Raw genomic sequence first — 23,825 nt, 5'->3', positions numbered from 1 at the left:
TCGGCCCTTCAGCACCACCAGCGGTGGCTGGAGAGAGGGTTTGCTGAACATGACACTGTTTTCTGAGGCAAGGTGTACTACATGTTTGACAAAGAATAAGTTTAATAAACACTATTCCCACGTTAGGCCCCAAAGCCCAGCTCAGTACCTGGTGGCACTGGCAGAAGTTCACATGCCCCACGAGCTCAGTTCAAAAGCTGGATGGGACCACTGCAAAACCTGGCCTTGCTCTCCCTAAAGCTAATTCACATTTCTGACTGGCTTCTTATGGCTGAAATTCTCTCCACCTCTCATGGATTAAAAAAAAAAGTATACAATTTACAGCATTTTCTGAACACTTGTAATTAAAAAGATTTTTCATTCTGTGTTGGAATGACACAGGTGTGAAAAATCTCAAAGATGAAAATGAATGACAAAACAGGAGTTAAAGCACAAAATCACCCTCGAGCCTGGCTGGAGTCAACTTCCAGGGATTCACAGGGTCAGGACTGAACCACCCAAAAGCCAGAAAAACTGTGCACTACACCATCACATTCTTCCTGTATGAAAGAACTTACTTTGGGGTTTTATTTTCATCCTTTATCCATGCTAAATACCTTTTTAATGACTTCTTCAGTCTCCTTGGCACCAGCATTCAGGTTAGGAGACTTGCCCTTCAATTACAACGCAGACAGAAAGCAGGTGAGACAATGTCAGTGCATGTGTTTATTACAACAGAAGTTAATGAGTGACAATTAGTGCAGCTTCATACAGGTGTTAGCACATCCGTGAGCCAGCTGAGGACCCGAGGTGACACAGAGACCCAGGTGAAGGTGACAGAGGGGACAGAGCAGGCACAGGGCAATGGCCCTGAGGGCAGTGGGGGCTTCCCTCCCTTCCACTGCACAAGGCCTGACAACAGCACTTCTCACAAAGACGTTCTGCTCTTGTGAAAGATTGTTACATCTGCTGCTGAAAATACTGAAGTGTGACACTAGCTCGAGATCAGTGGTGTAAGTAAGGAAAATGAGACTGATTAAAACAAGGTATTTAAAAAACACAACCCTTTTTCATACTTAAAAAAGGAAAAACAGGTTTTAAGATATCACAAGGTTCAAGAGTACAAAAATATTTTACCTTTTAAAAATACCCAAGCCTGCAATCACTTAAAATAAGTCTCAACTTAATACAAAAATCTTCATTAAAATATGACCACCTACATTTAACCAAAGTCCTCAGCCCATCCTGCACTGATATATAAAGGCTTTCTTGAGAAATTTAGATACTTCTAAACAGCTGTTCTATAGAGTAACTCTGTAATAAGTAAAAACAAGATTAAATATTGCTGTTATAAGAGAATTCCAGCTTGGGAAGGGAATGAGAACATCAGGGGTCACAGGACACTGTTACATGCCATGTTACATTTATGGCAAAAGCATAACTATGGGGATTTATTAGAAAATAATATTCCCACTCCCAAAAGCAGCTTGAATTAATTGCACAAGTTCCTTGCATTTAAATGTTATAAAGCTTTATATTTGTGCTTAAACTTCAGGGAGAGCCTCATTCCTGTGCCCAGGGCCAGCACAAGACAAGTTACCCTGAGCTCTTGTATTAGAGACAAGACCCTGTGCTTTTATTGGCCCTTACAGAAGGTGACTCAGGGCTAATTGTTATTTGTAGAGCATAAAAATCAGTCTACCACGTCTGATAGACATTATGTGGCCAAGAAGTGCATGCACAGCCAATAAATATAAAAATAAAAGGTATTACACTCTTTTCAAACAATGTAGTGTTTATAAAACAGTAGTAGCACAACTCTTAAACTCTACATTTGTTCTCATCCAATCTAGGTATGCTGAACTCCAAAAAAAGAAAAAAAAAAGCATACATTATCTGTGGGTTTTGAAAAACAAAACACTGATGTTTGGTTTTGTTTTGAAAAAAATTTGGTCCCAAATTAGTCCTTGTGCATCTTTAATAGCTGCAGGTAAACTTCAGATTTTTGTAAGCAAAGCCCCTTTAAATTTGCAAACGGTACAAGGGGTTGGTGGAGGCTTTAGAAACCTCAGTGAGCTTTCTCTGAAGGGGCAGAACAAAGTGGCACCTATTCAAAGGAAAAATTAAATACTTTGGAAAAAACCCCCACCAACATCCAAAGGATATAAAAAACTGCTTATGCCCAAATACCACGAAAAACCGGAAAGTTAAAACTTCCTGGCACATTTGGACAGGATCACTGACTTGCTAAAGCTCATGTTTCTGTTGAAAGTAAGCATGGCCATCAGAAAGTCAGCAAATTCCAGTCCTCACTCAGTGCTCAACACTGCCCTGCCTCTCCAAAGACACTGCACATTCACAAAGCCCAAGGTGGGCTCAGGACATGGGAAAAACCATCAGCTTTGGCAGGAACAAGTGGATCCCAGGTCCTGGAAAAGCAAGTGGCAGCAAAAGCTCCTCCAATGTCCTGTTTTAACCCCTGTCCTTACAGCAAAGTCTGAGTCTGCACTGCTACAACTAAATTCTGCCCCCCCTTAGTCTATGGGCTTTGATCACAGAGTTCAGAGCAGGGCAGGATCTTCCCTTCAGGGTTTGAAAGACAGGCACCCAGCTCCCCTTCCTCCAGTCAACAGAGTGAGTGAGAAAACCCACCAGCATTACATTTGCTCTATTTTTTTTGTCCTTTAAGCAGCTTTCATTGAGTACCTGACTGACTGGAGTCACTGCTGTATTATTCCTAAGGCTTCCTCCTCCTAGCCTACTCCTTGACTTGTTGAGCACAGGCAGGCCCCCATTTCTCAACGGGGGCTGTATCTGCTGACAAACCCCAGGAATGAGGACACTGCATTGCAGACTAAGAGTCCTACAGGAGCAGCTGGTCAGTCAGCTATGCAATCTGGGGACAGTGGCACAGGGGATAACAACTATGGTGCAATAGCATTGACTGTTGGATTTTGTTCATTTTCCTCTGGCAGAAAATGCATTTTGAGATGCTCTTGTTCTTCTTTCAGCCCCTCTGACAGAGTGTATCCTTCTTCACAAGGGTGTTATCAGACTTTTAGGACTCTCCTTGGAATTCCTAATGCCAGTGGTTTGTTGCCCATTTCTGAAACTGGAAGAAAGTAAAAGACTGAGAACTAGAGAACAGTTTCCAGGGTGTCATCAGACACTTCCTCCTCCCAATTAGCACTGCTGCAATAACCATGTGACTGCTGATATAACCCCAGACAGAATGTAATGTGCTGTCAGTGTGACTTGCTGGGTGGCAGCAGCAGTGCAAGCAACACTTGGAATGGGAATATCATTCGGTGACTGTAGTTCAGATACTTCAGTTTGATGACACAAGAAGCCTTCAAGGGGAATCTGGTTTGGCTCTTGGATTTCTAGCTACAGTTTCTCAACTGCAATGCTGAAAAGCCAGAGGTCAGACATGTAAGAAGTCCCTATCTGTGATAAAGAGCAGCATGCCCTTCCTCGAGGGACCTGGCCTGGGAATTTTTCTTATTTGGAAAGCATAATGACAGCTCCTTATACTGACCAGGAATAACATACAGGGATTGCCATTTTTTTTCAAGCTGTTACTGCTTATGAGGGCAAATTCTGTTCCAGTACCCATTCTCACTAAGCTGGATCGTGGCTATGCAGCTGCTCTTTGGTTATTCAGTTTCCTTCTGCTGCTCTCAAGGATTTTCTTCACACTGTAATGTATGTGCAGAGATTTCAGTGGAAATGTTTGCCCAGGGTACCCTCAATAGCAATGGTGGTGGGTCAAGGAAACTGTTGTTGCTTACAGCTAAATCAGAAAGAGGTAGAATCTTGAAATTCTGTTTTAATTTGGAGTAGTACCAATGAAACTACACTGGAAGAGTGAAGTGTTTCAAAATGTGTATAATCCCACTAAATGAAAAGTTTCAATGAAGAGTTAAAGTGAGTGAATGATAAAAAAGGCTGGAAAGTGTTGTGAGAGCTGAAGCAACAGCCTGAAGGTGCTGTGAAGGTCAGCCTTGCTTTGCCAGTGCACATCAGCTCTCTGGTCCAGACATTCTGAAGAAATTGCAGGACATCACTGTGGAACTAACAGCCCCAAAGAAAATAATCCAAGGGGCACTTTGAGAGCTTTGATGCTCTGCAGTGGAACTGAGGAAACACATATACTGAATGTGAAAAGGGACTGTGCAAGAGCAGGTTCTGAACTCTGGGCAGGCACAGGGTGAAGGGAAGCTGCCTTACCATTTCACCTTCAGCATCTGCTCGAAGCTCTCGGGCAGGGGATTCCCGAAGCTCTCCGGGAGAAACAGGGTGAGGATCCCAATCAGCACAGTCAGACTTCCCATCAGAATATAGGGTAGGAATCTGTCATAGGCACCTGGCAGAACAGGAGATGCCAACAGTACTTAATGTCCACAACCAACAAACCCACATGGAAAATTTATATCCCAGACATGGCAGTAATGCAGAATTCATTTGGAATAATGGGCTGAAAGCTTCATTACTATCAAAGGTGAATCCAAAACTGAGTTATCTCTGTTACCTGCCAACAAAAAAAAGGACTTCTCAATCTTGAAAATTTTAAAGCTTCAAGATGTGCTCTTGGATGACAACACCTTCCATCAGTTTCATGCCAACCCCTATGTTTGTATAGTGGCTCATAGTTTGGGGTTAGGGGTTTTTTTCAATTTTCAGCTGGGCTGGCCAACATCTCTGCAAGGCAACAGCTCTGTTGGGATCACTGCTGGAGTCCTCAGTACCACACTGTCATCAGGAACCAAATCCTCTGTTAAATAGTTCAGTATGAGGGAATAAGATTGCTCATAAGCAACCAAGCACTCATCAACTGCCTGGAATTGTGTATCCTGCTGGGCTGGTGCAAAAGAAGGGAAGAGACTAATGCAGCTGAACAGGCCAGCTACAGACTAACAGGTCATTAACAGGGGAATCCTTCAATGGCTTCCTGCCTGCAAAGGGAGAAAGCTCCAGACTCCTGAGACACACACAGGGCTCTGACCTTGGTCTACTCAGAGGATTATTTTGGACTCGAAGGCAGCAGCCCCTGCCAACAGCCCAAAGCTGGCACATGGGTGTTTGGGCAGGATGTAAGATCCTCAAGTCACAACAGCACAGCAATGGAAAGGTCTTTCAGGACAGGGATTAGCTAGGAGTTAAGGTATTTAAGATAGAAAAAGTACCTCTCTGAACTTGACAGCTTTATTTTATAGCTGGGATAGAGCAACGTGCTTTATAATGCAAGGAATAAATTAGGATTAAAGTGAGGACCCCTGAGTGTGTCACACAGAGCCAAAGTTTGTGATTTGATCTCCTCTGTGTTCATGAACTGGATCAACTGCAAGGTCCTAATTTACCTGTAGCAAATGCAGCAGCTCATAAGTTTCTCCTAAAATTTCTTGGAAGTTTAGGACACCATTTTCATAACTGGAACAAGATCTCTGAAAGTGCCTGATCCTCCTGTGAAGCCCAAGGAGCTCCACTTCATTTCTGCTGGGTATGGCAGTGAACTCAGACCCAAGGTGAGAGGAGGGACTCAAAAGACAAGGGAAGGGACTTAGAGCTGAGCCTGCACTGCAGGAGCTCAGCTGGCTTTCTGGGCAGTTGTGTGGCACAGGCAAGAGGGGCAGGATATCTCACCCAGGTAAACAAAGTAAGGAGCAATGATGCTGCCCAGCCTGGACGCCGTGGAAGTGGCTCCCACTGCCATGTTTCGCACCAGAGTTGGGTACAGCTCCACGTTGTAGACATAAAGCATTGAAAAGGCAGCTGTGATGCCAAACTTCCCAAGCATCACCAGACCAACAGAGAGGACATTGAGATCTGGAGGAGAAAAAATAAAACCAAGGTCAATAAACAACACCCTGGGCTTATTAATATTTCTTCTACATCAAAAAGATTTTACTGTTGTTTTTCTTTTCCCTAAAGGTTGTGGGCTTGCTGTGCTTCTTCTTTTTTTTTTAATTATACAAAGTATTAACCCATCCCTGAATGACCTGGATCCAGACTTCCCTCTGAGCATAATGTAGATGCTCAGGTTATTTTGTACTTTCCAGATTTGGTTTGTCTCCAAGTAAAGCAGCATTTTTGAAACGGAACAAAACTCTGAATGACAGAGCAATAAAGCACAAGGTTATATCCACCTCTTTTTCACAAAATCCCTTGGAGATTTACACACAGTGAAATCTGGATCCAGGTTTTGTTAGTCTGGATGTGCAACCAGATAAATCACAGCACGCTCTGGGCTCTCATTTTAGAAGTTGGTTCCCTTGGACTATATAAAGCTCAGTAACTTGACACAATAAATGACAGTCAAGTGTGACTCAGCATATACACATGCAATAAAAAAAAAATTAAAGCTGCAAAGGATCAGCATAAACTTCATCTCAAATTCTTAATCTGATCCTCATTTCCAGTAATTTTGCAGAACTAACACACAATGCCATAAAATATTTTGAATATTTTATATGCTTAGGTCACACATTGAATGTTGTACCTGCAGGAACCAGCTGAATGAAGAGGACAACACTTCCCCCCAGGAAGAAGGTGCCGGCCAGGGAGTAGCGGCGCGGGAGGGAGCGCAGGAGGAGCCACGCGATCACATACGCCGGGACCTCAATCACAGCCGAGAGGAAACAGTTGACATAGGCATTTCCATGCCAGTCTGGAGTGCTCAGGGATAGGCCAAAGTAACCAACTGATGTGAAAAACCTGAGAAAAGCAATAACCACAAATTATTCCAGAAACAGCAGTCTCTGAACGCCTCCAGTGTTGCCTCAGATGTTGTTACAAGTATAGGATGTCTCAAAGCATTGCCACAGGTATCGTGGCTTAAAAAAAATCTCAGTGCCAACCCCATCCTTCTAATTCTGTCATCCCTTCCAGTGACCACATCCACAGCAGCTTGAAGAGACCTTGGATTTCTCTGTCCTTCCTGCACTACACCAAGTAAAAGGCTTTGTGGAGTCGTTCACAAAGGCTTTTCACTGCAATGGACACAACGACACAGTGGAGTAACTCTCACAAGCTTCCCATGCCAACTGCATTCCTATTTGTAGCCAACTCCAGTGACAGGATCTCCCACCCTCAGCAGTTCTGTTACAACTTATTTAATCTTCACAAGAGAGCTGGATATTCTGGTTTCAAATCTCAAGAGTGCCTCACTATGGCATGCCAAGTGTGCTAACCAGTTCCCTTCTGCTGGGGGAAACATGGACAGAAAAGGATCCTGGTTTGTCTCTATGGTATTATTGGGTCCTCATTCCTCGTGGCTGCCCAGGCAGGGACCAGAATCTCACTGAGATGGGCACTGTACAGAAACAGAACAAAAATGCTGGCCATGGGTCTGCTTCTTGTTATGTTACTGAGTTGCTGCCTTTACTTCAAGAACATTTCTCTTCAAACAGACATTAAAGAGATGGAAGCATCTTAAAAAAACAACAACAGGCAACATAATTTAAAATATACAAGTGGTTACATATAGTTTCTCAACTGTTTTACATCTGAGTCGAGGCTACTGTCTCCATATTCTTGTGTATTAATGCAGTGTGGGTGTGAGGACATCGAGGGCCACGTACCAGCCAGGGACCATGTGGAGATGGTCTCCAAGGCCCAGTTTTATTATCTAAACCTGTGGCATGTGCCCTCAAATCAGAAACTGTTTTATTGCCTGGGTACTTTAGGAATACACATTTCCTTACCACAAAAGTAATGACATAATAGTAATAGTTGCAATGTTTCGGGTTCGAAATAGGTCCAGAAGGATAGCCTTCTGCTGCTGCTGGGGCTTCGAATCCTGCATCTGAAGGAAAAAGGAAAACAAAACCGAAAAAATTCCCACACACCTAAGAACAAAACCACCTCTGCTACCCACAATCCGGGCAGTTACGAAGTTATGACTATCGGGGGATAACCAGTCAGCCCAGGGGCCACTTCTGCCCCAGGGAGGGCAGTCCTGGGGCACAGCTGCTCTCTGTACCCAGCTGTACTCCTGGGAGTTTCCACTTTTTTGTTAAAAAAAGGTAGTGCTGAGACCACTGCACCATGCTGACTAATTAGAGAGGAGCATCAGCTGCCCAGACAGACGAATTAAGGTTTCCTCAGGGGTGTCACACTGTACTTCCAGGAGCAAAGGCCTTACCAAAGGCCTTTCTTCTGTGCATTGTCCACTCAGCTCTGCTCTGTTCAACCTTCACAAACGATGTGAAATGAATGCAGGAAATCACCCAGTTTTGCTGCCTGCTGGCACCCTGACAGGGAGGGGAACAGATGCCAGAGGTTGATGAGGTGGCCAGGGCACATCATGGGAGCATCCACCACCTCAGATGGGAGATGGAGGGTCCTGTTTGAGGCTTGATGCAGGAATCTTCTGGGGGGCATTAGGGTGCCCTTCTGTCTGCACCCTTTGCCCTTGCCAGGGCAAAGCCAGCACTTGTGTCCAGGCTCCACTGCAGGCTCAAAGAGCAAACCACCTGGCTCTCCTGACACAACAACCCAGGAGACTTCCTTTCCTAGGAAGAGAGGATGTTTTCCAGGAATGCCTTTCTAGTAATGCTTGAAAAACACTTTCAACAGAGGACTTGGAGTGCTGACATCATCCTCTGGCTTTTGTGGACACTTTGGCACACAAATTTCCATGAGGTAGAAGACAGCAGAGCTGCTGCTTGGTCTCAAAAATACGTAGGAGTGATGAAATGCTGCAACCTGAAAAAGTGATCTCCAGTTTGAAACACATCCGAGCACTGGCTGCGAAGCAAGGAAAGTGCTTTTCCATAGTTTCTGTAGGATGAGCTTCCCATCACTGCAACATGCCCTTCAATTTGCACTAAAACTTACATTTGGAAGAGATCTTCAGCCAAAATATAAGTGTGACATTGGAGTGGCAGATCCTGCCCAGGGGAGGTGTCCCTGTCCTGCAGACACTGCAGAGGAGCACACAGTGCTTTGCTTTCTGCTCTACCAGGAGACAAGAGGAGGCACAAAGCCCAGGTGACAGTATAAGGCAGTAGAGGAGGATCTGGCCTACAGGTCATTGCTGATGAAAGGCTGAAGAGTCGAGTTGCTGGTTTCTTTGCACAGGAAAATTGTCTGTGCCTCTTCAGGATAAGCTCCAGGGAGGACAGAGCCACTGGAGGGGGGGGATGAGCACACAGACCAGCCATCCTGCTGTGACTGTGCTGCTCCCCAGCTCTCTGGGGTGCCAGGTTGGCACTAGGCTTTCTTCTTTTAATCAACAGATAGGAAATACAAGAAAAAAACATTTTGAAGAAGAGCTTGATGTCCTTCACCACCTTCACTACCACCATGGTTTTCAAGTGCCTTTGTAGCACTTTAAGTGGTACTTTAACTGGTCTGTGCAACCCAAGGAGTCCCTTGGGCTCCACGCAGCCCCAGCACACGTGGGTGCTGATTTAGGGTTCCCTGCACAGCCCCCCTGCAACAGGCTGCTGTTAAACTGCAAATCACTAACACCACACCACGCTGAGATGGGCACGAACGTGAGTTCCTCAGGTCTGCTCAGAGCCCAAAGGATGAGGCAATCTGGGTCACACTTTCTTGAAAAACCACAACAAACCACGGCTGAGGAACACAATTTTACTGTAAAAAACAAGTAATAAAACCTCCCTCTGGTTCTCACTTTGCTCTTGCTAACCCAGCTCTTACCACTCGCCAGCAGCCCCTGAGAGCTGCTGGTGCCAACCAGCTCTCTGCTGGCACTTCCCAACAAGTCAGCTGGCCAGGGAGGGAAAGTGCCAGCGAGGTGAAGGACCAGGATGTGTGGAACATACCTCTGCAGTGTCAAAAAGCACGGCTGGGGCTGGAATGCCATTTATTTTCGCAGCCTTTCGGATAATAACTTCTGCCTCCTTATATCTTCCTTGGGAGATCAGCCACCGAGGGGACTCAGGAATGACCCTGCAATAAGTTTCAGAATAAATGACTCAATATTTTCCCAAAGTAAAAGGTTATAAATAACACATTTGTTGTGTCTGTGAGTTATGCTCTCATCTCACAGATTACTTGCAGCAGGAGACAGCCAGCACAGAAGGATGTGGGCAATGTAATTCAAGTATGTGGAACGTGGTTGTTCTCATGCTAAGGTAGATGCATGCTCAGGCCTTTGTCCTCAGCGTTTTCAAGGAATAACTGATGTCCACCAGATGTCACCAGACAGACAGCAAGGACAGGGGTAGCTTAGCCAGTGGGGAATGAAAACGCTCTTGGGAAACAGCACACGGTGTGGAAATGCTTTAAATATGCACAGGGTGTATTTAAAAGTTCTGTGTCATAGGAATCTTATATACAAACCTCACAGTGTTACCACAGCTCTGAGCAGGCTCTCCCAGGCAGAAAACTGGGGCAGTGTCCCCTTGCAGAGTTGATGACATTTTCTAATCAATTCCAGGCACGTGTTGAGTGAATTAACACCAAACACAGGGCAGAAAATTTCACTTTTCCTTAACTAAATCCTTTGATCTTAGCAGGTGCTACCTTGCTCCCTTTAGCCAGCAGCACATTTTCCTCTCCTTGGAAAAAAGCAGGTCAGACAGTCCTTTTCTGATGAACCCTAAAGGATTGACTCAGAGCCAGGTCAATAATTTCAAACATCAGATGATTTATATCCGATCATTAACCAGGAATGGGACTTTCTGTGGGATGAGCTGCCTCCACTGCTCTTCTTTCTGGGCAAGCTGAGGATCACGAGACTGCAGAGACAATGCTGGGAACCTTCTGGAGAATTTGGAAGGGAAATGAGTAAAAGAGCAACCAAGGCACAGAGCCGTGGGATAGGCAGGTCACGTGGCCTGTGGAAGCAGTGGATCCACATGCTCAAATGGCAGCTAATGCCAACCTGCCTTGGCAGAGCTTGGCCAGTGCCCCTCGATCCCCATCCACACCCCTGACTGAATGTTCCATCCGTGGAAATTTTTCACATGTTTTACAACGTATGCCCTGGGGATTCCCACCCAATACACTTCAAAGCAGGACTCTGAAGCAGTGCCTTGGGGACAGATTTCATGTTCCTCACAGTGCCTGCAGACACCTGAGAGGCTCCCACCCAAAGCAGCCTCCCCAGGGAACTCCTGCTTGGTGCACAGGGAGGTGCCGCTGTGCTGAAGGGCTTTGAAACTCTTCAACCTAAATCATCAAATTGACCCTTAAACAGAATCAATCTTTAAAATCTGATGACAGCAGAGGTGGAGCTGGAAACCATTTTAAAGGGTTTGTTTGAAGATTAAGATAAAAAAAGCCCCAACAAGTAACAAACCAAAAGCATCAGCAGAGACACCTGACAAGACTGGGACCTGCAGGAGGTGTTTTGACTATAGAAGAGTGGCTCTAAATCACTTAACTGTTATAAAGGCATTATTTGTTCACTTATAGGTATCTCTTTTTCAACAGGAAGAAAGGAGTTCCTTGAATTATATGAAAGGAACTCTTCTTGTTGTAAATTATCCTTATTTGAAGAGTGTGGGTGATACCTTGCCTTTTTTTCCTATTTTCAAATACCTATCTCTTCAGAAAACAGCAGATGACCAAGACAGCAACAGAACAAGGCTATGTGCCCTTCCTCAGTGCCTGTCCAGCTCAGAAGAGCAGGGTCAAGCACCCAGCCAGCACCAGAGACTCACAGCTGGCAAGGATAACCCAAACCAAAACTCCCCCCTCAAAGCAAAGCCTTCTCGGGGCAAACAGACAAAAAAGAACTGACCCCCCCAACCCCCTGGTGGTACCCAGCACCTGGCAGGGAGGGCATGGGGAGGTGGGCAGGTGGGCACTCACCACCAGAGAGGGATGCAGAACAGCCCCGGGACAGTGAGCGCCAGCAGCAGCATCCGCCAGTCTCTGATGAAGTAAGCAAACAGTGGCAGCAACATGTAGCCAATTGCAAAAAATATGCAAACTCCTAATGTAGAGAATAGAATACGAACTGATTTGCCAAGAATTTCTGTGCCTGTTTAAAACAAGGGAGGTTGGATTAGCATTTTGACTCCTTCTTTTCAATCATGACTAAATACTTTACTGCATTTATGAAAAAAAAATTAAGCTAAACAATCTTAGAAAAGAGCAGCACAGCACGGACCCACCCCGTACAGAGAAGCTGCTGGGAGTGTTGGGGACCTTCAGATAAAGAAGCTACTTCTGTTTGCTTTGATTAATGCATTGGCAGAGACAGACAAGGACAGGCATGGGGGGTGACCAACAGTCTTGCAAGAGCCTTTCTGACATGCTTGTCTAGGACACAGCCTGCTCCCCCAGGACACAGCCTGCTCTCCCACCTAACCCATCAGGATTTCAAATGCCATTCACTGCTGGGCACTTCTGGAGGAGTGGCAGTCCATAGATGGCAGGTTCACAGGGGGTGGAAGGACGTGGATTTACAGTGAGGGGAGATGGGAACAAGTTTCACATCTAGTTTTTGGAACAGAAGGAAGGTTGGAATGTTGGATCAGCACATCACAGGCTGAAGGATAACCAGAGAAAATGCCATCTATTGTTCCAGTAGCCAGGCAGCAGCCACTGAGAGCATCCTACAGCCACTGCTCCACGTGGCAACCTGAGATCTACTCATAAAAACTGAGGCTGTTCAAAAGCACCTGAATTCTTTTACAATAGAACATCTAGTCACTGCTTAGTAAAAATCCACTGATGTCCTCAGGTCCAGCTCACTTCTTCTTGAGCTCTCAGCCCCAGGTCTACAGAGCTCTCCTTCACATGAGGAGCACTCCAAGGGCTGGAATCATTTGTGTCAATTCAAAACAAATATGAGATGACATCTTTCAACTACAATTCCCTTGTCTCTTGCGTCTCCTCCCTCATTCTGCTGGCCAAGGAATAACAGTTCTGGGACAATATCAACATGTCTTCACAAATCTCCACAGTGTTTTACAGTCCAAGAACACGACAGTTTTGAGTACAGAAAACTGAGGCCTGAAGGTAAGAGAGAAACTTCACAGGAAGTGCTTGGAAAAAAATCAACATTCTCTACAGAGGTTCACCAAGAGCTCAGGGTGGAACTACTCCCATGAAGGAGGGCAGCAATAGAGCCTGGGTGGCTGAGGATGCTGGAACAGGGTCTGAGCTACACACGGGAAGGCAACTCAGGTTTGGATGCTGAAAGGTGGAGTGACAAGAGAAGCCTGTGCTGAGGTGACCACTTGAAAAAAAACCCCACTGCACTTGGGGACAGAGGGTGCCAGGGCTGCAGCACTGACAGAGCCACCACTGCCCTCCCCAGCCCGGGCTGCTCTTGGGTGAGACCTGGGAAGCATCTCCAGCACATCCCATAATCAGGATGGCCTTTCTTAAGGAGTTACTTCCCTTTTTATGGGTATATTCTCCTGCCCAGCACCTCTATCATGTGTGGCTTCCTGGAAGCTCCTGGGTTTGCCTTGTCACAAGCAGAGGTCACAGCACTCATTGGGGCACCTCAGCTACACAGTGCAGGGTGGGGAAGGACCCTCCTCCATTACTGCCTCCCTCCTTCCCCATGACAGGCAGCTGATGACTCACTTAAATGAGGAACCTAATGACTGAGTTAGTTTAGATGAATCCTGCCCTTAGAAGAGCCTCAAGGCTGCCAGGGAACAGCCAGCACTGATGACAAGTGCCCCAGGGAGCCATCACTGCTCCTACAACTCTACAGAAAAGAAGAGGGCAGAAGAGACAATAGAAGGTGTAAGGGCCAGCAAACTGCAGCTGAGCAATTACCCAAGCCTGACATTACCTGAGGAGACCCAGTCCCTGCTCTCAGCAGCAGCAGCATTTGGCTCTGGGCCCCCTCTTGCAGCTTTGCCTGTGCTGAGCACCGAGGCAGCATCCCACTCCACACCCCCAGCATCCCACTCCACACGCCCAGCATCCCACTCCACACGCCCAGCATCCCACTCCACACGCCCAGCATCCCACCCCACACGCCCAGCATCCCACCCCACACGCCCAGCATCCCACCCCACACGCCCAGCATCCCACCCCACACGCCCAGCATCCCACCCCACACCCCCAGCATCCCACCCCACACGCCCAGCATCCCTCTCCACACGCCCAGCATCCCTCTCCACACGCCCAGCATCCCTCTCCACACGCCCAGCATCCCTCTCCACACGCCCAGCATCCCACTCCACACGCCCAGCATCCCACCCCACACGCCCAGCATCCCACTCCACACGCCCAGCATCCCACTCCACACCCCCAGCATCCCACTCCACACCCCCAGCATCCCACTCCACACGCCCAGCATCCCACTCCACACCCCCAGCATCCCACTCCACACCCCCAGCATCCCACTCCACACCCCCAGCATCCCACTCCACACGCCCAGCATCCCACTCCACACGCCCAGCATCCCACTCCACACGCCCAGCATCCCACTCCACACCCCCAGCATCCCACTCCACACCCCCAGCATCCCACTCCACACCCCCAGCATCCCACTCCACACCCCCCGCATCCCACTCCACACGCCCAGCATCCCACTCCACACCCAGCTGTGCACCACATTCCCAGGGGAGCTGGGAGCTGAATTCCTGCCTGATCAGAACCTGCACCCCTCCTGTGCTGCACAAATCCCACGTGCTTCCAGAAGGATTTTCAGCCAGGCCAGCTCCTGACCCAGCACTGCACCTCCCAACCTTCCCATTCACTCCAGCTCCCTCCAGGCCAGTGGGAGCAGGGGCAGTGGGGACAGCAATGGCAGCAGCAGTGGCACTGGGGATGGCAACAAGGGACCTCCCTGCTGACAGCCTGACCTGAAACCTCCTTCTGCCACTGGCAGTGGTGACTCACAGCTGCCTGGGGACATGGGGCTGTATCCCCTCCACAGCACTGACTTCATATTATGCCACTCTGCTCTACTTTTTCCTCCCTTTAAAGCCTCATGTGGTAGGAAAGACCAGCATTAACTATTAGTGTACAATTTTAATCTAGTTCCTATTACAATCTGCAAATAGTCACGCTGACACCCAGTGGTTTAAAAAGAGCCATAAATATATAAATGCACACTTTAAAGACAGCTCTTGCAAACCTCAGCTCCTCCATCACTCATCCCCATAACTGGCCAGTGCTGTTGCCTTTCCTGAACACCCTGTGCCTATGGGAGACACTGTGGGGTTCCCTTCCCCATGGGGTCCCCCCTTCCCTGCAGGGCCCCCAGGCAGTGGCTGTAGCCACACAGCCCCCCACAGCTGCTGAGTCTTTCCTCCTACCACTCCCTGTAGAAAAAAACAACTTTAACTTCTAAAATTAGGGACTTGATCACTAATGTCAACACTGGGACCAGGGACTTTATGGCTAATGGGGCACTGACACCCACCCAGCTCCTCTGACACTCCCTGTGCCTGGAAACGCTGGTTTGCTCCAAGGCTTTGCACCCAGGTGTGCACTGGCCCCTCTGCAAAGGGATGCAGAGAGGCAGGGAAGAACCCAAACACCTCCCCTATCTCAGACCCACTGCTGTGCCTAACGTTGCCTTGCATGTCTTCTCCAAAGAGGAAGGAAATGGATGTTTATTTAGACTCTTCCTGCTCTCTTCTTTTATTCTAAACCTAAGAAGTGCAGGCTTGAAGGATTTGAGAGCAAAGAAAGTCATATTGGCCTAAAGTAGAAATTGTACCAGTGAAGATTTATCATTGTCTAATTAATGATTCAGGTTCAGAGGGGAAAAAAGCAACAGTACATTAAGCAAACATTTACTCTAATGCAGACATATTCATACCCAGTATGAAGGCCACCACGTAGTTTGAGATCTGTCCCATGCCCACTATAAGGAAGAGCACTGTGAACATCTCCCAGCTGGTGGAGAAGATCTGCAGGAAGCTGAAGACAGTCTGCACAGCCATCGTCAAAAAAAGGATATTCTTCCTGCCAAACCTTTGGCAAAAGATAAAGATTATTACTGAAACAGCATGGATTTATGGAGGGCACAAAGGAGCACAAACATCCAACTTCAAGTGGTGCAGCTCAGCACAACCTGAAGTTTTGTTCATCTTAAAGAATTTTATTCTTTTCATATGCACTAAAAAATATTAACATTTCCAAGACTCAGGAAACAAACCAAGAAGAAAAATTAAGAGCAGAACCTTCAGGGAGCCACTAGACAGAGACTAAGGAGACTGGGCAACAGTACAATAGGAAGACACACAAAAATTGCCACACAAAAGTTAGGGAAAGTCACCTTACTGACAAAGATCCCAAACAATCCCAGGAAGCAGGAGTGTGTCTGGGCTCCTGGGGAGGCTGCCTGGCCCTGCTCCCTCAGATGCTCCCAGTGGGCCCATGGCACCAGTGGGATTTAGTGATTATTTCATCTTCCTTTCAAACAGTAACACCAACTGACTTCTGCACTGGGGCAGGAGTCAGGAGATTAAATTTGGATCACATGGAATTTAATGCTGGAGGCTTTCGGATTAAGACTCGCAGTGAAACCCCCAGGTAAGAGCCCAGAGGAAGGTGCTGCCTGATGACATTCTCACTCCCAGGCAGAGCCAGTGCAGGATCCCACATCCCATGGCACTGGTGTGGACACAGGGCTGAGGGCTGTGTGGAGAGGGGAGCAGAGACTGGCACAGGGAGTGTATGTTCTGCATTCAACACCTGTAACATCAACACTGCTGAGATAATTATCAAATGCCTGTAATGATTTTTGGTACTTTACATCTGCTGAGTGAGATGCTGTGACTATTGCTATCCATTTACAGGTTATCTGGCTTTTAGTTCCTCTCAAATGTGCTTACTCCAGCAAATCAGCTCTCCCATGAAGAGCTTCCATTCAAAGGGCAAGTTTCTATCCTGCAGCCCTAACAAGGAATTGCCAGTTAATGTGTGACAAAGAACATTATCTTTTAAACTACTAAAAATGCCAGATAAAGAAACAGTTGTAGTCATGGAGAGAATCCCACCACACCAATCTGCAAAGCTCCTTGAGGCCTCTGAAGTGCCCAAGAGACAGAAATCCTGCACCTGGGGTAGACCAAGGGATTTTTGGAGCAGCCAGGCCAGTGACTGCATTAGATCAGAACTCAGAGAATTGTACAGTGAACTCCCTTCCACCCCTTACAAACAAATGCCCTGGCTGAGGCTCTGTGTGTGCCCTGCTGTGCCCTGCTGTGCCCACGGCTTTACCTGTCCGAGAGCTGCCCTGAGACGAAGGAGCCAATGAGGACCCCCACGAAGAACAGGGAGGTGGTCAGGGGGGCTTTCCAGTCGTCCTCACACACCAGGTTCCACTGCAAGAGAAGGGCCTGACTCAGCCAAGCCACAGTGCTGGGCTGAGCCCTGGCTGGCACAGGGGCTGGAGACACACACATTTCCATGCAATTGAATTCCACTTCCCCACGCCCACATTTCCACCCATTGCTGGCACCGGAGCTGTTTTCTCAGTCAAGGTCACTGCTGGACTGCCCTGCTTAAAGCACAGGATAAAAAAAGGAAAGTGGTTCCCTCCCCAGGCACCTCCACAAGGCCAAACTCAGCAGCCCTCCAACAGGAGCCCATCACCTTCAAAGGGGGAGCAGCCAGCAATGCCCACCCTGATGGGAGATGGTGTGTGCAGCTCAGGGGCTGCCCTGGCCCCATTTCCAGCACAATCCCCCATCACATGCTCACCAAACCCCTGGACCTGGCTCCCCATGGCCAGAGATGCTCCCACCAGTGAAGCAGAGCCATGGAGAAGGGTGAAGAACTGTCCTGGCTACGGGCAGTTCCCAGTAACTTGATCTCTGCTAGCACAAAACCTGCTGCATTTCAGTAACTTCTGGGGTTGACAAAACATGTGCAAGAAGATGCACAGAATGAAGTCTTGTTTCCTGCACTGACATATTACCAAATTCTGTTCCATCCCACAATCTGCACCACTGACTTGCTGCCCATCACTCAGCTTCATGACTGGAGCTGGCTGGGCTGGAGACTTAGGACAGGAGCCAACATGGAAACTTCCACCTAAAGCTACTCATAATCCCAGACAAGGTTAAAAAAAATAAAAATGTCATCATGGCTGTCTGTCCATCGAAGTTACAGCTGAGCCTGTCTCTGCCAAGCTTGTTCCCATCCTGGTGACTAATCTCCTGGTTAAGGCATGTCTGCCAGGAACACTTAAGGATAGGCTTCAAACATGTCAGTCTGAGATCAGATAATGCTACCACAATGGTAATCTAATTAGAGCACAGATCAAAGTAGGGCATAATTTTAATAATTAGCCATGCTATCAGAGAACGAGCCCATCACCTGCATCAGCACTTACCCTTTGCTTGGAGAGGCCAAGCCCAGGCAAAGGGTGGTGGAGCAGAAACCTGCCCTCAGGGCTGCTCTGGCTCCTCACTCAGCTGCAGGTAACAACAGGGAGCAACTCTTGTGTTTCAGACACATCCAGGTGCCATCTGATGGCACCACGAGTCCTGCCAAAACCAAACCACCTGTGGAGGGGTGGCTGAGCTTCACTGCTGCTGCACAACAGGCAGGAAACCCTCAGAGCAAGGGGGGTGTGGGGTGGTTTGATGCAGTTTGTTTTGGATTGTAACTAAGGAAAGAGATGCAATCAATGCCTATTTTCAGGCAGATTAATAAGCAGAGATACACTGCCCATAGTGGAGAGCCAGGTACCTCTGCCCTTTGCCCAGCCTGCAGAGCATCACCAGCTACACAACAGAAAAATGAATGGAGTTTGAAAACACAGCCCAGGCCTCCTCCTGAGGAACACACACATCTTCAGAGCAGGAACCCGGAGGGTTGTGAACTGATATGGGTCTCCAAGACTCAAATCTGATCAATAACAAAAAGAACCCTGTGGCAGCAGTTGCTGTGAGGTGTCTTCTCACCCCTGAGAAAGGAGAGGTGATGTGTGTGGGCCACCTTTGAGAAGGTGGATGTGAACGTGTGGGTCAGTGGGGCAATGCTACATTCAAGGATGCTAGTTGTGAAAAACAGAAGCAGGGATCTGCTTCACCTGTCAAAGAAAAGAGAAACTTCTGCAAACAAGCTTGGTTGAAATCAGACCCTGTATTTAAAACAAAACAAACTTCAGCTACAGGAAACAGGATTAAAAGCAGACTGCAGAGGTGTTTCACCACATCCTGCTGCATCTCCCTTTCCCTGTTCAGGGGAAGGTGGTGACGTGGAAGAATTTGCAGCTGATACAGAGTGTTATTAATGATGTGAACATTGAGCACCCCAGTCTGGGGCCATCAGCACAGCACCAGCACAGCTGCTCCTGGACCTTCAGACTTGAGTTGCTCGAGGTTAAGGATCGGTGCTCTTAAAATGCCTCCATGTGCCAAAGGCACTTTGGCTGCAAAGTAAGCCCAGCTAAATAATAACTTGCCCATAAAACTGCTTTTCCTACCTGGTGCCAAATGGCTCCTTTCCAGGTGTTCTCTCCACCTTTTCCCATGACATACTGCACAGCCAGCAAAAATGCATTGCACAGGATCAAGTCTTTCAGATTTGGGGGATGTGATAAAGAGGAGCTGGCTGTCAGGAAAGGGGCTGGTGTCTGCAGGAACTCACTGCATTTGACCAGAAAACACACAAACACAAATCCATCTGGCCACTGCTAAGCCTGAAGCTGCTGAGTGAACAAACCCCACCTGTTATTTTAGCTGCAATACCACACACAGCACATGGGAGAACAGCAATCCAGCCCTATTGCACAGGTACCCCCCATCTCCCAAATGCACCTCCCATCCCCACAGACACTGGTTCTGACCCAGACTATGCCCTGGCACTGCACAGCAATCAAGCACATGTCAGTATCCTGAGGTTTCACTCAGATTTCAATGCAAAGAGAAAAGTGAAATAGAACTTATTTGACTTCTTCCTCAGGGGCTGCCTCCATCACAGCCAAGCACACCACGGGTACAGGAGTGACAGTCCAGCCACAGCTACCTATCTACAGCTACAACTTCAAACTGTCTCTCCTGGACTAATTATTCATTAACCAGAAAATCAGTAATTCTGTAATGTCCCTGGCTAAGCATACTGAGGGCAAAGTCCATGTAAGATTCCAAACAAGGGCTATGAATGCAGTAATAGGAGCTGCTCAAGAACATCATTATGACATCACTTGATTCACATGAAAACCCTCCAACCCTTTCCCACAGCAGCTGGGTGGACAAGTTTTGTGAAAAACTGAAACTGCTGGAGAAGGTGCCCTGACTGCCTGAAGTGACCCAGCCACCTGCATTCTCAATCAGAAATCACTAATTAACCATCCTGAGTACCAGCCCATTCACATCAGAGGAGAAAACACCAGTGGAGCCTTGTGTAAATGGCCAGGGCTGTAAACCAGGGACAATCTGAACCTGTCTACAAGAGTAAATCTTCAGATGAGTAACTCAAGGAGTATTAATTATTCACAGATGGCCCATCCTGCTCCCTGGGCAGCAGGTCCAGCAATGAGACCAAGTGAGACCAATGCACAAGTGACAAGCACAGGCACCTCCTGGCCAAGCACGGGGTGTGTTCCCAGGGCTGGGCAGGACTGCTCTCCACTGATGGAAAAATCCATAAGGGAACAAAAAGACGTTCAGATGCCTTCAAACCATGGCAGTTTCTATCCAGCCTCTCACCTCTGCCAGTTCCAAAAGCTTCTGGTTTCGGCCTTTTCCAACAATTGGTGCCAGGGCTGGGACAGGGGCTGAGCAGTGTGACACAGGTGACAGGTGAGTAGCCCCAGTGAAGCCCCTGACACTCACCCTGCCCCTCCCTTGCAGGGGTCTTGCAGTGGTGTCTGGGGTACAGGCCATGCCCCAGGGTGGAGGGCATCTCAGTGTGTCCCCAGGGAGCAGTGCTGGGTGACAGCCTGGCTCAAGGGAACTAACTGGATGCTAATGCCTTGCTCTGGAGAACAAAACTGGTGCCAGTCCTTGAACCTCTAATTAATGTCAGCTCTGAGCATTGTTATCTGCAAGTAAAACAGAAGTAGGTTAAGTTCCAGAAAAGAACACCACTGAACAGGTCCCATGAGCCTGCCAAGGGGAAAAGGAAACCCTGCAGGCCCTTCAACTCAGCTGTAGGATCACACTTGACCCCACAGACCCCCAGTTCCACCTGCTCACCATTACACTTACAGCCCCTTTCATATCCCCCTGGGCCAATGAGCACCTTTTTCACCTGTGCTGTGAACATTCACTTTTCCCCATCAGCTGCATTTCAAGAGCCAGCAGATGGCTGAGTCTGGGATTCTCTGTTCCCAGGGTTTAACACACCCCACACACCAGGTAATGCAGGTGCTGAGCTGGCATTTCCCAGTTCCCTTGAAGCAGCAATAATGACAGGATTTAATATAACTGCACAAATCAAATTATCTCTGCAGCACTTAATCCTGTGCCATCAAGTTCTGCTCCTCAACTGAGTGCTTGAACCTGAAGCTGTTTCTTCACTGAGCTCTGCTGGTGGCATGTCCTGGCTTGTCTTTCCTAATACTGCCTCTTTTCAGCATTTCATCAGTGCCTGTTTTCCCTGTTTTGAAACCAAATTCTGTACTTTTTCCAAATGTCCATGACAATTTTGCAACAAAACAAGAATCCTTCTTTTCCATCTGGCTTACAGATGGGAACCTGGCACTTGGTTTCCATCTCTGGATGCACTGTTGCCTCTCTGGCACGCCCCAGGCCCTGTGGCAAACCCACTGCTGTGTCCCATCTGAATCCCACACGGAATGCTCGTTTGGCATCTGCCAACACAAGTTATTGACACTTCATTAAGAGGGAATCACATTTCTCCTCCTTTTGCTTCATTTACTGCCTCTCTCAGAGCAAGAACTAACTCCAAACCAGAGATTATGAGTTCACAGACAATCCAGGGTAAACTGGCCTCCCTCTGGCAGTGAGTGTGGCACTGCCTGTGCCAGCAGTGGCTACCAGGCACCCACCACACAGCTGTGCCAGCTATGGGTTCCAGCTGGGCATGTCTGTGTGCACTGTTGGGGCAGCAGCCAAACTGTGATATAACTCATCCATGACCAGGAGCAGGGTGAGCTTCCCCCACACCCCACCTTGATTTGGTGTTGTGAGGGTTCCCCAGCAACTGAGCACGACTGTCAGCACAGTGGAAAGGGTGTCACACATGCCAGTGCCTTTGCTTTGGGCAGGCAAGGAGGTTGGCATCACCTGCCCAGATCCTGCCCTCCTGGCATGTGGCTGAGCCCATCTCTGCCCACCTCCAGCACAGCCCCTCCTCCCGTGGTCCCAGGGCACAGACCCCTCGTCTCCCCAACAGGACCCTTCCTGGCTGTGCCACCGTGCAATGTTTTTTGGTGGCAGATGTTGCTGAGTCACAGGACTCGTGAGGAGGGTCACACACCCCCTCCCTGTCATGCACCCCAAGGGTGAGCCATCAGTGTGTGACCAAGGGCAGCCCGTGGCTAGCTGGGCACTCTGCTCGGCCAAAGGCCTGTGGAGCCAGCCAGCTGCCCAGTCCAAGCATTGCCTGGCACGAGGGTGAGCCCGTTACTCCTTGGAACCCCTTTCACAAAGTGGAAGAGCAGCTTTAGGGGAATCCTCTTCCTTGTCTAACAGAGCTCCACACTCGCTGCCAGCCCAGGCAGAGAGCACAGCCCGACCCGACCACCACACCGCCCAAACCAGCGCTTATGTGACCCGTCACTGCTGATGTTCCCACACGACACCCTGTACAAATGATGCCACTGTAGAGCCTCACAAACCGAGGGGACAGCCTGGCTGCAGCCGGCTCAGGCTCCGGTAGGAGTGACCAGAGCACCTGCCTCGCACCAACCCACGCACCCCAGGGCTCATGGCCACCGAAACCAGCGGCGGGGCTGGGAGGGCACAGGATGGTGGGTCAGCGAGAGCCCACCCTGCTCCAGCCCCAGCTGGTTGTGTCCCCACCGGGACATGCCCACGTCCCCATCCAACGCTGCACTGACAACAATTCCATCACACACAGTTTACCGGCACGGTCAGCGTGTGGCAGAAGGAAACTATCGGGCTTCTATTTTCGGCCTCTGCCTCCCCCTCCATTTAAACCTCTCTCCGACCAAAACAAACTGGAAAACAGCAGAGATGGCGAGGGCGGGCAGCTCCTCCGGCAACCTTCACCTCCGGCATCCCTCCCGCTCCCCGCAGCATCGTGCCCACCCGGACCCTTTGGCACAGGCACTTCAGCCGCCGCTCCCTGCCCCCTGTTCACCCTCCCCGAGGCAGAAGAGCCCGCCCCGGGGCCGGGCACAGCCGGGCTCGGGGGTGTCGCAGCCCCGCGCACCTCGGTGACGATGGTGGAGCGGTACACGTCGCGGCTGTACTCCCAGCCGTCCAGGCACGGCTCCTGCTCCAGCGCCTGCAGCTGCACGTCGGAGCCGGGCCGCAGCCCCATTGCCGAGAAGTTGGCGAGCGCGGCCAGGCGGTAGCGGCGGCAGCGGCTCGGCAGCGCCCGCCCGCCCCGCGGCTCCAGCGGGATGCTCGCGTTGCGCCACTCGGCGCTCAGGTTGGCCCCGCGGGGCACGGCGCAGCGGTGCTCGGGGGTGCCGGCCAGGAACACGGCCGACATCCCGTTGAAGCCGTTGGGGATGATGCTGGCGCTGAGCAGGAAGAAGACGAGGCGCTGGAAGCGGCCCCACTCGCCCAGGAAGGCGGTGGCCGCGTCGTAGTCGCGCATGGCGAGCGCGGCGCTCCTCGCGTGTCCCGCGGCTGTCCCGCGGCTCGGGCGCTCCGCGGGGACGGCACCGACCGCCCCGCCCCGGCCCCGCCTCCCGGCGGCATCCCCGGAGCCTCCCCCGGCCCCGCGTGGGCACCGGCTCCGCAGCCTGCCCGAGAGGCGTTTCCCGTTTTTTTCCATTTCACCGCTGTATTTCCCCGGGCACCGCAGCCGGGCCGGGCCGGGCGGTACCGGCA

General features: G+C 49.3%; 1 protein-coding gene across 1 annotated transcript; it reads right to left on the bottom strand.

Annotated features, from left to right (window-relative positions):
* Nucleotides 1–72: 72 nt before the first annotated feature.
* On the bottom strand, nucleotides 73–23,679 carry SLC22A4 (solute carrier family 22 member 4). The gene is made up of 10 exons (XM_071570622.1): nucleotides 23,197–23,679; nucleotides 17,104–17,207; nucleotides 15,698–15,852; nucleotides 11,767–11,938; nucleotides 9,771–9,897; nucleotides 7,683–7,783; nucleotides 6,479–6,693; nucleotides 5,623–5,805; nucleotides 4,210–4,345; nucleotides 73–3,091 (listed from the first exon to the last, which is right to left on the bottom strand). The coding sequence occupies exons 1-10, from the start codon at nucleotides 23,587–23,589 to the stop codon at nucleotides 3,016–3,018; spliced, it is 1,662 nt and encodes a 553-aa protein (XP_071426723.1). The 5' UTR covers nucleotides 23,590–23,679; the 3' UTR covers nucleotides 73–3,015.
* Between the last annotated feature and the right edge of the window lie 146 nt (nucleotides 23,680–23,825).

This window comes from Pithys albifrons, chromosome 15 (genome assembly GCF_047495875.1).
Source record: "Pithys albifrons albifrons isolate INPA30051 chromosome 15, PitAlb_v1, whole genome shotgun sequence".
In the NCBI taxonomy this organism is placed as follows: domain Eukaryota; kingdom Metazoa; phylum Chordata; class Aves; order Passeriformes; family Thamnophilidae; genus Pithys; species Pithys albifrons.
This window is presented reverse-complemented; position numbering and strand designations above follow the sequence as displayed.

Coding starts and splice junctions, on each gene's coding strand:
- SLC22A4 (XM_071570622.1), bottom strand. CDS start 23,589: ATGCGCGACTACGACGCGGCCACCGCCTTCCTGGGCGAGTGGGGCCGC. Junction 9,898..11,766: donor TTCTGCATCCCTCTCTGGTG/GTGAGTGCCCAC, acceptor AACTTATTGCAG/GGTCATTCCTGAGTCCCCTC. Junction 5,806..6,478: donor CATTCAGCTGGTTCCTGCAG/GTACAACATTCA, acceptor TTTCTCCTCCAG/ATCTCAATGTCCTCTCTGTT.